This window comes from Suncus etruscus, chromosome 3 (genome assembly GCF_024139225.1).
Source record: "Suncus etruscus isolate mSunEtr1 chromosome 3, mSunEtr1.pri.cur, whole genome shotgun sequence".
Lineage (NCBI taxonomy): Eukaryota > Metazoa > Chordata > Mammalia > Eulipotyphla > Soricidae > Suncus > Suncus etruscus.
In genome coordinates this window covers 147,395,399-147,408,688 of record NC_064850.1, presented here as the reverse complement: position 1 = coordinate 147,408,688, position 13,290 = coordinate 147,395,399, and the positions used below count along the sequence as shown (strand labels likewise).

The window sequence follows — 13,290 nt, the reverse complement described above, 5'->3', positions numbered from 1 at the left end:
CCACAAATGTATATGTAAGGCAAACATTTAAATAAATAAGTTAATTAAAAAAAATAAAAAAAATAAAATGAGTTAGCGAAGTTTTTAAAGGACCAACGTGGTGCAAAAGACTACTTTGCATTTGGGAGAGAACAGGTAAAGAGTTGGTGTATTACAGGTCTTATGCCTATGTTGGAAGTACAGTTTTCCCATTGTCTTTTGGATTTTTCTTGTGGTGTGTGGGTTCCCAGGCATCTTCCAATCACACACCCTGCCCCCCTTCAGATTGGTAAAAATTTGCAGCTGGGAGGTCTTGGAAGAGTTCTTGCATTGGGGATACTATTGGACCTAAGTCCGGTTTCAAGAAACAGTCCATGTTAGGGGGAGTTGGTAGGGAGGGTCTCGCAGCATGTGTCCACAGGGGAGTTGGCTGTCTTTTCTTGCAGGAGACGATGTGTGGGTTCGGTTGGGTGTCCCCTCGCCTGGGTGCTGGGTACTGGTTCATTGGGTAGGAGGTCGATCTTGATGCCTAAAAGATTAAGGACTGAGGGTGGAGAGTTTTAATATGGTGGGAGATCTGGATGGGATTGAGGGGTGAAGGGATAGTTGGATTTCCGGGGGGAGAAAGGGGAAGGTATATGGGAGGGGTATGAAGGAAGAGAAAAGAGAAAATACCGTAGAAAGGGAGAAGAGAAAGGGAAAAAAGTAAAGAGAAGAGTAGAAGAGAAAAAGAAAAGAGAAGAGAAAAAAAATAGAGAGAAGAAAGGAGAGAATAGCAAGGGAATGCTGGTTTGGTTGAATGTGTTCGATGACTAGAGCCTGTAGTTTAGGTCTGTACATCGCAGGTACTGCTTTGGTGGTCTGACTGGTCACGTGCTTCGATTCCTAAAAGAAGGTTTAACCTAGAGATAAAGTGTATGTTAAAGAGTTTTCTCGTGGCCGTCTCATAGTGCAAGCAAGGTATGGTATCTCGTGTGGTATCCCGAATTGCCATCTTAGTTTGTCCGCCCTTTGTATCTAAGGGCGCCTGTGGAAAGAAAAGCTGAGAGGTTATTTTTAAGATATAGTAAGGTAAAGGGATTAAAACGTAGTGTTATGGTATGTTGCCATTGCATTACGTGATTTCCCGCGGTGTTCTATACTTGTGTTCCTGTTTACGATCTCTAAGGGATTATTGTGGGCCTTTGTTGTAGGAGTCTGGTTACATACCTGTTCTCTCCATGTTGCTGTTTCTGTTGTTGCTGTTTTCCTTGTGGTATAATGTGCAGTCAAGAGTTTGCATTGTTCCTTTTTCATGTATTTTGGACACTGCTCCCACGTATATGTTGACTATTACAGTGATCGGAGTTTCTACCCTGTTAAACCCTGTTATATGATTGTTAGGTATTAGTTGTGTATAAAATATATGTTCTAGGTGTTTCAGAATAGTGCTACCATTCTGTGTTTATCTTTTGTCTTCTGGCTTACTTCGTTTAACATAACATGATCTAGGTCCATCCACGTTGCTGCAAAGTCTGTGATTGTATCATTTCTAACTGCCATGTAATATTCCATTGTGTATATGTACCACATCTTAATGATCCATTCATCCGTTGTTGGACACCTAGGTTGGTTCCAAGATTTGGCTATTATACTGAGTGCTGCGATAAATAGTGGGGTGCATACGTATTTTGGAATGAATGTCCTTCCATCTTGTGGGTATATGCCTAGGAGGGCAATTGCTGGGTCAAATGGCAGCTCAATTCTGAGTTCTTTGAGCACTCTCCAGACTTTCCTCCATAGGTGTTGGACTAGGGGACATTCCCACCAGCAGTGGATGAGAGTTCCTTTCATACCGCATCCCCGCCAACAAAGGTTGTTTCCATTATTTTTGATGTGGGCCATCCTCACTGGTGTAAGGTGGTATCTCATTGTTGTCTTGATTTGGATCTCCCTGATGATGAGTGAAGGTGAGCATGTTTTCATATGTTTGTTGGCCATCCTTCTGTCTTCCTCAGAGAAGTGTCTATTCATTTCGTCTCCCCATTTTTTTATAGCTTTGTTTGGTTTTGGGGGGCTCAGCTTTCTGAGTGCTTTGTATGTTCTAGATATCAGCCCTTTATCTGATATGTCGAGTGAAAAGATTTTTTCCCATTCTGTTAGCTGTCTTCTTGCGTTAAGCAGGGTTTCTTTTGCCATGCAGAAGCTTTTTAGTTTGATGTAGTCCCATTTGTTTATATTTGATGCTAACGTTCTTGCCATTGGTGCTCCGTTCTCAAAGACCTTTTTGATATATAGGTCTTTGAGTGTTCTGCCTATTTTATTCTCAATAAACTTTATGGATTCGGGTCTGATTTCAAGGTCTTTGATCCACTTTGAGTTGATTTTTGTATAAGGAGTAAGGTATGGGTTGATTTTCACTTTCGTACATGTGGTTTTCCAGTTGTACCAACACCATTTGTTGAATAGGCTTTCTTTGTTCCATTTCAGATTCTTGCCTCTTTTATCAAATATTAGTTGGCTATATACCTGGGGGTTTATGTCTGGGAATTCTGTTCTGACCCACTGGTCTGATGTCCTGTCTCTGTTCCAGTACCATGCTGTTTTGATTACTATGGCTTTATAGTATAGTTTCAAGTTAGGTAAGGAGATGCCTCCCAGCTTCTTGTTTTTCAGTATTTGTTTGGCTATCCTGGGTCTTTTGTGGTTCCAGATGAATTTTGTGAATGCTTGTTCTAATTCTTTAAAGAATTGTGTCTGGATTTGGATAGGGATTGCATTAAATCTATATAGGAGTTTGGGTAGGATAGTCATTTTGATTATGTTAATTCTACCTATCCATGAGCATGGGATGTTCTTCCATTTCTTTAGATCATCTTCAATTTCTTTCTGGAGTGTTTTGAAGTTTCCCTGGTATAGGTCTTTCACTTCTCTTGTAAGGTTGATTCCTAGATACTTGATATTTTTTGATACTATCTTAAATGGAATTGTATTTTTAATCTCTCTCTCCTCAACTTCATTGTTTGTATATAGAAACGCTACTGTCTTTTGTGTATTGACTTTGTAACCAGCCACTTTGCTGTATTGGTTAATTGTTTCTAGGAGTTTTACTGTGGACTCTTTAGGGTTTTCGATGTATATCATCATATCGTCGGCAAAGAGAGATAGCTTGTGTTCCTCTTTCCCAATTTGAATTCCTTTGATTTCCTTCTCTTGTCGGATTGCTATTGCTAGGACTTCTAAGGTTATATTGAATAAGAGTGGAGAGAGTGGACAGCCTTGCCTAGTTCCTGATCTTAGTGGGAATGCTTCTAGTTTCTCACCATTGAGTATAATGTTGGCTGTAGGCTTTTCATAGATAGCTGTAACTATCTTGAGGAAGGTTCCTTCTAACCCTATTTTGCTGAGTGTCTTTAACATGAAAGGATGTTGGATTTTGTCAAATGCCTTCTCTGCATCAATTGATATGATCATGTGGTTTTTTGTCTTTCATGTTGTTGATGTGGTGTATAATGTTGATTGATTTGCGTATGTTGAACCAACCTTGCATTCCTGGGATGAATCCCACTTGATCGTGATGTATGATCTTTTTGATGAAGTGCTGGATTCGGTTTGCTAATATTTTATTGAGTATCTTTGCATCTATGTTCATTAGTGAGATTGGTCTGTAGTTTTCTTTTTTGGTAGTGTCTTTGCCTTCTTTGGGAATGAGTGTGATATTAGCCTCATAAAAGGAGTTGGGGAGGATTCCTGTTTTTCCTATGGTTTGGAAGAGCCTATGGAAAAGTGGTAGTAAGTCTTCTTGAAATGTTTGATAGAATTCACCTGTAAATCCATCTGGGCCTGGGCTTTTGTTCTTAGGGAGTTTTTTAATTACATCTTCAATTTCCTCTGAGGTGATTGGTCTGTTTAGGATTTCTAGATCTTCCTTTTCCAGTCTTGGAAGAGGGTGTTTTTCCAAGAATCTATTGATTTCTACTGGGTTCTCTAGCCTAGTTGAGTATAGTTGTTCATAATATGATCTCATGATATGTTGTATTTCTTGGGGTTCTGTTGTAATCTCTCCCCTTTCATTTGTGATCCTACTGATTTGGGTGTTTTCTCTCTTTTTTTTGGTGAGTTTTGCCAGTGGTTTGTCTATCTTGTTTATTTTTTCGAAAAACCAACTCCTGGTCTCATTGATTTTTTGTATTGTTTTCTTGGTTTCTATGTTGTTTATTTCTGCTCTGGTTTTTATTATTTCTTGCCTTCTGGATGTGGTTGGACTTCTCTGTTGCTGATGTTCCAATTCTTTGAGGTGATCTTTTAAACTGTTGGTTTTGTTATTTTCCTGATTCTTGACATAGGCCTGTATTGCTATGAGTTTCCCCCCTAATTACTGCTTTTGCTGTGTCCCATAAATTTTGACATGTTGTCTCTTCATTGTCATTTGTCTCAAGGAATCTTTTTATTTCTTCCTTGAGTTGTTCTTTGATCCAGCTGTTGTTGAGCAGCATGTTGTTTAATCTCCAGGTATTAGTTTTTCTCCATTGCTTCTTCTTGACCTCAATTTTGAGCTCTGTGGCATAGTGATCTGAGAGGGTACTTCTAATGATCCTTACCTTTGTGGTTTTATATAGGTTGGCTTTGTATCCTAATATATGGTCTATTCTGGAGAAGGTTCCATGTGGGCTTGAGAAGAATGTGTATTCTGCTTTCTGGGGGTGGAGGGCTCTATATAAGTCTATTAGCCCTAAATCTTCTAATTTTTCATTCAGAGCTCTTATTTCTTTGCTATTTTTCTGTTTGGTGGATCTGTCCAGTGGTGATAGTGGAGTATTGAGGTCCCCTGCTATTATCACATTTCCCTTCATGTGTTTTTCCAGGTTTGCCAGTAGTTGCCTCACATATTTTGCTGGCTCTACATTAGGTGCATAGATATTGACCAGGGTTAGTGTTTCTTGATCTAATGTTCCCCTGATCAGTAAGTAGTGACCCTCTTTGTCTCTGATCACTTTCTTGAGGTTGAATGCAATTTGGTCTGATATAAGAATTGCTGTCCCTGCTCTTTTTTGTTTTCCATTGGCCTGAATAATTACTTTCCATCCTTTTATTCTAAGCCTGTGCTTATCCTGCATCTGTAGGTGTGTTTCTTGCAGACAGCAGAAGTCCGGTTTATTTTTCCTAATCCAGTTCTCTACTATGTGTCTTTTAATTGGAGAGTTTAGTCCGTTAACATTTAGGGAGATTATTGAGAGAGAGGATTGTTGTGTAGTTGTGTTGTGTAGGGTGGTTTTTGTTACAATCGGGGGTTTGGATTGTGTAATTCGTCTTTGAGTAAGTCGTTTAGGATCGGTTTTGTTTGCACAAATAGTTCAAATTCGTTCTTGTTTGAGAATGTTTTTAGTCTATCCTCCCATATGAATGTAAGTTTTGCTGGGTATTGGACCCTAGGTTGGAAATTTCTTTCATTCAGTCGTTTAAATATGTCATTCCATTGTCTTCTTGCTTGAATTATTTCAAATGGGAGATCTGGTTTGATTCTTATGTCCCTACCTTGGTACTTGAGGTTTCTTTTCTTCCTTATTGCTTTAAGGAGTTCTTCTTTCTCTTTGTTTTTTGCCAATTGGATTACCATGTGTCTTGGTGTTTGTTTATTGGGGTCTATCTTATTGGGAACTCTTTTTATTTCCTGTATTGGCATTGCAGTATCCTTCCAGAGGGTGGGGAAGTTCTCCGCTATTATCTCTCTGACTACTTGTTCTTCCCCTTTCCCTACTTCCTCCCCTTCTGGTATACCCACAATTCTTAGGTTGTTTCTTTTGTCCTTGTTCATTAGATACTGGACCTTTCCTTCCAGTGCTTTGCCTTTTATTTCTTTGTTGGTTTCTTGATCATTTTTTGTTTGCAGTTTTCCTTCGAGTTCTTCAATGTGTTTCTCCAATTCTGTGTTTCTGCTTGTAAGGCTTGTTACTTGTCTGTTAATTCCTTCACTTCTTTTTGTATGGAATCTCTCATGTTCTTTAACATTTCTTCTTTAATTTGGCTGATTTGTTCATCCATAGATTTCTTATACTCGATAGCTAGGGTTTCTCTCATTCCTTTTATTAATTCTTGCATTTCCTTCCTCATGGCTGCTTTTAGGTCTTCATCGCGTGTATCTGTGCGTTTTGGTGGACTTGGAAGCTTGCAAGAGTTTGTCACCATATCTCCAGATATTAGTGATCTCCTTGATTTACGCATACTTCTTTGTATTTAATGGTGTGTTTTAGAGTGCTGTGCTTCTAATTTTCACCTGTTTTGATCCCCTGTGGTGTGGGAGTTGGTTCCCTCCCTGAGGGTGGTTCTAGAGGGACTTTTGGGTGAACTCGCTGAGGTTTTGATCCTCCTGTACTCTTTATGTGGCCTGGTTAGTTGTTTCTCCCCTTTTGTTGGCAGCTAGTACTGGCCCCTTTCCTGACCACAGTGGTGGGGGGGCACTGTTTCTCCTCTCCTTTTTTCTCCTCTCCTCTACTACTTGGAAGTCAGTCTTCCTCTTAATTTCTGTCAGCAGGTGTAGTTCCGCTTCTGGCCACACTGGTTGCGGGCGCTGTTGAGCCTGACTCTCTGTTCCCTCCCTTATCTGGGGGTCAATGAAGCTCTGCTCCTCCGAGTTACCGCGGAAGAAATTCCCCCAGTCAAGCCCTCCCGGTAGCTGCTCTCAGCCCTAGGGGGGGTCTCCGGTCCACTCTGGGGCTCGGGGCTAGGTTGCTCTAGGTTACCTAAAGGTCCAGGGGGCAGGCCCAAGCTCACCTAGTCTATTCGTCCCACCTGTCCCAGCTGGGCAGGTGACTCCGGCCCACTAGGTACTAGGGAATGTCCTCCCCAGTCTACGCTCGGGTCAGGTGGGATGAACTCTGGGGCCTGGAAGTTGAGGCAACGGGTGGTGTGGTCTCTGTGCCAACCAGCTGGCCTCTGCAGTCTATGGGGGGGGGGGGCCGCGCGCAGGGTGGCTGGCGGCTGTGGGTCGTCCACGTGTGAGCGCCCTAAAAGTGTGCACTCACCATGGACGCCCGGGGGTCCCTACTCCCTCCCGTTTGGCGCGGGCTGGCCTCTGCTAGTCTATGGGGGGGGGGGGGGGGTCCCGCGCCCCCCCCCCGTCGGCTGGCTGTGCTGGCGGCTGACGGGTCGTCCACGTTGTGAGCGCCCTTAAAAGAGTGCACATCACCATGGGACGCCCGGGGGTCCCCTACTCCCCGTTGGCACGGCTGGCCTCTGCAGTCCTATGGGGGGGGGTCGCGCCGCAGGGTGGCTGGCGGATCTGCGGGTCATCCACGTGTGAGCGCCCTAAGAAGAGTTGCACTCACCATGGACGCCGGGTGGTCCCTACTCCCACGTTGGCGCGGCTGGCCTCTGCAGTCTATGGGGGGGGGTCGCGCGCAGGGTGGCTGGCGGCTGCGGGTCGTCCACGTGTGAGCGCCCTAAAAGAGTGCACTCACCATGGACGCCGGGGGTCCCTACTCCCCGTTGGCGCGGCTGGCCTCTGCAGTCTATGGGGGGGGGTCGCGCGCAGGGTGGCTGGCGGCTGCGGGTCGTCCACGTGTGAGCGCCCTAAAAGAGTGCACTCACCATGGACGCCGGGGGTCCCTACTCCCCGTTGGCGCGGCTGGCCTCTGCAGTCTATGGGGGGGGGGTCGCGCGCAGGGTGGCTGGCGGCTGCGGGTCGTCCACGTGTGAGCGCCCTAAAAGAGTGCACTCACCATGGACGCCGGGGGTCCCTACTCCCCGTTGGCACGGCTGGCCTCTGCAGTCTATGGGGGGGGGTCGCGCGCAGGGTGGCTGGCGGCTGCGGGTCGTCCACGTGTGAGCGCCCTAAAAGAGTGCACTCACCATGGACGCCGGGGGTCCCTACTCCCCGTTGGCGCGGCTGGCCTCTGCAGTCTATGGGGGGGGGTCGCGCGCAGGGTGGCTGGCGGCTGCGGGTCGTCCACGTGTGAGTGCCCTAAAAGAGTGCACTCACCATGGACGCCGGGGGTCCCTACTCCCCGTTGGCGCGGCTGGCCTCTGCAGTCTATGGGGGGGGTCGCGCGCAGGGTGGCTGGCGGCTGCGGGTCGTCCACGTGTGAGCGCCCTAAAAGAGTGCACTCACCATGGACGCCGGGGGTCCCTACTCCCTGTTGGCACGGCTGGCCTCTGCAGTCTATGGGGGGGGGTCGCGCGCAGGGTGGCTGGTGGCTGCGGGTCGTCCACGTGTGAGCGCCCTAAAAGAGTGCACTCACCATGGACGCCGGGGGTCCCTACTCCCCGTTGGCGCGGCTGGCCTCTGCAGTCTATGGGCTATTTTTTAAGTAAATAGTTTTGTTTAGGAAATATGAGAGAGAATCTATTAAGCAAAGACAGATCATGCATCCTGAGTTGAGATCTGGGATAACTCCAGAAAGTGCTGTGCCTTCAACAGTTTTTGAAATGAAATAGAATTATTTTCTGATTATAAAATTAACATACATTTATGATGAGAAATTCAGGTAAAAAAGCAAAGATGTTCTATAATTCTGATGATCATCCTAATGGGGACTCACTATTTTAGATGCTTTACACTTAGAAAATTTTCAACTCCAAGATGAAGCCAAAAAACTTAAAATGCTAGGAAAACATTTACATAATACTTAGTAATTAATAAATAATTATGATATAATTAGTAATTATGTTGGTATAATTAATAATGATATATAATTCATAATTAATACTTAGTAATTAATAATACTAGTAATAATACTTAGTAATACTAAGTAAGAGCAGGACATGAACAGAGTATTTAACATCCTTACTGTCAGAACATATTGATATTGGTTCATTGGTTTCTACTGGAAGTACCCATAATTGTTTCTAGACTTAATGTCTTGGAATTCTTTGCAATGGCTAACTAGACAACTCACACTTTCTCACATTCTTACTGTGCTATTGTTCATTACAGCCTAGTGAGACAATGTTCATTACAGCCTAGTGAGAAGAGAGTAAGGGATGGGGGACAAAGATGGAAAAGTCAAGGGAAAGCAGTTCCTTCAGAAATTACACAAGACCATGTGTGTGTGTGTGTGTGTGCATTTTAGAAAAGAAAAGAGATGTGCATAGATTATGCCTCTTCGATGCTGGAGGCTAGTGACATTGCCCCTGAGACAATAGAAGAGAGAAGTGTCCCTGTCACCAAGCAACTCAATACTGAAATGTGGAGTCATTTCCTGCTCTGTGTTGCAGCAATCAGACTCCAAACTCTTATTATTCAAGTGGCAGGTGAAGATGGAACAGGCACCTGGCAACTGGTCTATTTTTATCATGACCAGGAATGTTTTCATTCCTCTATGTAAATCCATTGTTTACCAGCATTGTTTATAATTGATAATGTAAATACACCAAACACTATGCTTTTAACTGATGTCTAAATTTGTTTTTATGGATTAAAAACCATTAGCATTAATGAAAACTATCACTATATATAGAAGGATGTTCTGGGGCCGGGCGGTGGCGCTGAAGGTAAGGTGCCTGCCTTGCCAGCGCTAGCCTCGGACGGACCGCGGTTCGATCCCCCGGCGTCCCATATGGTCCCCCAAGCCAGGAGCAACTTCTGAGCGCATAGCCAGGAGTAACCCCTGAGCGTTACCGGGTGTGGCCCAAAAAAAAAAAACCCAAAAAAAAAAAAAAAAAAAAAAAAAGGATGTTCTGTTGTCATAGCACAAAATAGACTCAAAGCAGTCAATTCATAGCTCACCTAAATACCTGGTCATAAGTATTCACTTAATTGAATACATCAATTAAATATATTCAGTTTTATTTAATCTTAATAGTATTTTAAATATTCATATCCTTAAGAACACATGTTTGTGCTCTCTGTGTGATAAAATACTTCTAAAATATGGAATCCAGTGAGTTAATATAAGGGTTAAGTTGCTTGCCTTGCATTTGACTGACCTTGGTTTGATCTGGACATTGCATATGCAATTTAAAAATCCAGCATATTAGGAGTTGAAGAGGTAGTATAGAGGTTAAGGTACTTTTCTGGTATGAAGCTACAACCATGATAATGATTCAAATCCCAGAACCACTATTAAGCCTCCTGAGCACTACCAGTGTACCCCCAAAACAAATAAGATGATTGTTTCTTAAATTGGGGAAAAACATATTGTAAATGATTTTCACAACTCACTCTCATTAGCTCAATGCATGTAATATGTGTTCATCAAGAGCACATATGCATATTAGAACTATAAAGATGAAGAATTTGAAACCATTGTTGTTATTCAGATTACTAAAATTCATAGCCTGTAAGAACCTTGTCTATTTAATGGGAAATTTCTTAGTTAATTCTACAGATTTAGATATTGCTTTTTTTTATTTCAAGGTTTTAACTTGGTATTTTTTCAACCTTTTACATTTTTGAATCTGCACCAGGGTTCTGGGATGCATTTGTAATGTATCTGAAATTGTACTATAATAGATTTTTGAATTAGTTGGAAAAAGGCTTTATTCACGTTTGTAATTGCCCTTTTTTGCCTATAATTTTAACTGAAATTATGTATGGACTGTCTCAAAAAATTAGAGAAAATTGCAGAATATTTAAATCCTATGAACACTTTGTATATTATTTAAAGCATATGCTTTATATAAGACAATCTACCTATTCTTTGGGGAGAAAAATAAAATAAAAGTGTTTTATGATGAAAATGTTTGGGTTTAAAAAAAAAAAAAGAAAATGTTTTTTTTCCACCAAAGAATAAAGTGGTTGAGTTTTTAAAGCACGTGCCTTAAAAAAATAAAAATTGCTCACAGGAGCACCTATCTATGTATAGACATACATACATATGCATACATATATAAGGTGAGAGTTGATATGTATCAAGGACTGAGATATACATGTTTATGTCCATATGTATACATGTATATTTTATACTTATGTATATATATATATTTCAAACTCTTGTTTCTCTCTCTCTTTTTTTTTTTGGTTTATGGACTATATTGGTGATATCAGGGGTTACTCTGGGCTCTGGGCTCAGAAATCACATCTGGCAGTCTCGGGGGTCTATATAGAATGCCAGGGACTAAATCCAGGTCAACTGCATGCAAGGCAAATACCCTACCCTTTGTTTGTTTGCTTACTATTGCCCAAAGGATAAATTAAATTTATTTTTAGACCTAGAGTGTTTATTTTTATTTATTTATATATTATTTTTTTATTTTGGGGTCACACCTGGCAGTTCTCAGGGGTTACTTCTGGCTATGCACTCAGAAATCACTCCTGGCAGGCTCAAGGGACTATATGAGATGCTGGGATTTGAACCACTATCCTTCTGCATGCAAGGCAAATGCTTTACCTCCATACCATCTTTCCGGCCCCTAGAGTGTTTATTATTATAGAAAAATTTTATTTAAGCACCATATTCAAACATGTTTATGGGTTTCAGCCATAAAACGCACACCCCTACTTACCCTTTGTGTTATTGCTCTAGTCCTCCTTGTTTCTCATTCTAATAAGAACAAATAACCTAAAAAAAGAGATAGAATCAAGAGTTAGAAATACCTCATCTGGAGCTGGCGAGGTGGCGCTAGAGGTAAGGTGTCTGCCTTGCAAGCGCTAGCCAAGGAGGGACCGTGGTTCGATCCCCCAGCCACCCATATGGTCCCCCCAAGCCAGGGGCAATTTCTGAGCGCTTAGCCAGGAGTAACCCCTGAGCATCAACGGGTGTGGCCCGAAAAACCAAAAAAAAAAAAAAGAAATACTTCATCTACTTGGTTCTGGACAAAGAAAGTCTAAAGCTGAAGGCACAAGCTTAGTCTTTAACACAGTCTGACCAAGACAGCAAGTCCTGGACCCCTATATTCTGTATAACTTAAATTATCACTACAGAGAAAAGCACTACTGTTTAAATGACCTATCCTTCTCTATCCACTTCTTTCAGGTGCAAAACCTCAAGGAGGGTGTAAACTATGTATTTCGAGTTCGAGCCATAAACCAGGCAGGTGTTGGGAAGCCCTCAGACCTTGCTGGCCCTGTTGTAGCAGAAACCCGTCCAGGTAGGCCTGTCCTTTGACTCCTATTTATAGATACCAATCCAACTTACTATGCTTTTCCTAATTTTCAAAAGCATCAATCTGTGCAATATGAAGAATTAATAAGTGTGATCTTCAGACATGATGTCATTTACTGTGTAGTACATACTTCAGGACAGGTGTGTGGAATTTGAAGTGGCCTGGAGACTATTGTGGTTCATTCCTAAGAAACAGAGGTCCTTGGTCAGATTCCTGAACCAATTATGTTAAGCACACATTCCTGAAATGTTATTCCTGTTATTTTGTGGCCATTATATCCCACAAAATGCCAGTCCTTAGGCAAGATGGAACAATACAATTCGTAGGAATAGTACTGAATAAAAGTAGTATTCAAGTAACAGTGACTATTAAGTTATACCAGAGGTCAACAAGCATTTTCTGCGAAAGCCCAGATGGTCAGTATTTTCAATTTTACAGTGCTAAATAGACCTAAAAGCCCCCATCACATGTACTCAACTCGCTATGACACAAATGCCATCATATATGTATAAATTGATGTGTATAGCTGTTCCAAAAGGCTTGTTTTATATGAATTATATCATATTATATACTATAAAACTTAAATTGTATATATTTTCACATTATGAAATACTAATCTTTAGATTTATTTCAAATACTTAAATGTAGAAAAGCTATTCTTGGCTTTCAGTCCATATAAAAGGAGGCAACATGCCAGATTTAGCTGATTCTTGGGTTAAGCTAACAGCCGCCTTCACTGAATGATCTATGAAGTCCTTTCTATGTACAAAATAGAGAAGACAATCTTCCTTTTGTTATGAAAACAAAGTTTACATTGTCACTGAGTAAATAGCTTCAGAATATCTTATTGCATTAATTTTGTTACTTACTCTCTATCACTTTTCAGAGTTATACATTTCTCTTCATAAAATATGCATAGGAGAAAACCCTAGAAATGAAAAAGGGTTTTAAAAGTATTAATCATTTATTTGTTTTGTTTATTCTTATCCTAACTTTCACTTTATTTTCAAATAGAAAATAACTGACACATATGCAATATTATTTTGTGGTGAAAAGAAATGTAAACAAAAAACTCTGCTCTCATTTAATCTTCTGAAAAAACAGATCACTTATATGCACCTTTTGAGAACATACCTTTTCCTTTCACTCAGTTACTTCATAGCCTGATTTTAACAACTCTTTACCTACCCTCTGATCTGGATTCAGCAAGTGTGATAGGCATGTCTAGAAAAATTCCCACATCTTGTGAAACTTCCTTTTTCGAAGTTACAGAAGAGAGAACATAAATTC

General features: G+C 41.5%; 1 protein-coding gene across 1 annotated transcript in view; it reads left to right on the top strand.

Moving 5' to 3' along the window:
• The window catches only part of MYOM1 (myomesin 1), a 166,946-nt gene that overhangs the window by 108,659 nt on the left and 44,997 nt on the right, over nucleotides 1-13,290 (top strand). The window contains exon 21 of the mRNA XM_049770911.1: nucleotides 11,871-11,985. Coding sequence (XP_049626868.1) covers nucleotides 11,871-11,985 — 115 coding nt within the window. The remainder of the gene's footprint in view (nucleotides 1-11,870; nucleotides 11,986-13,290) is intronic.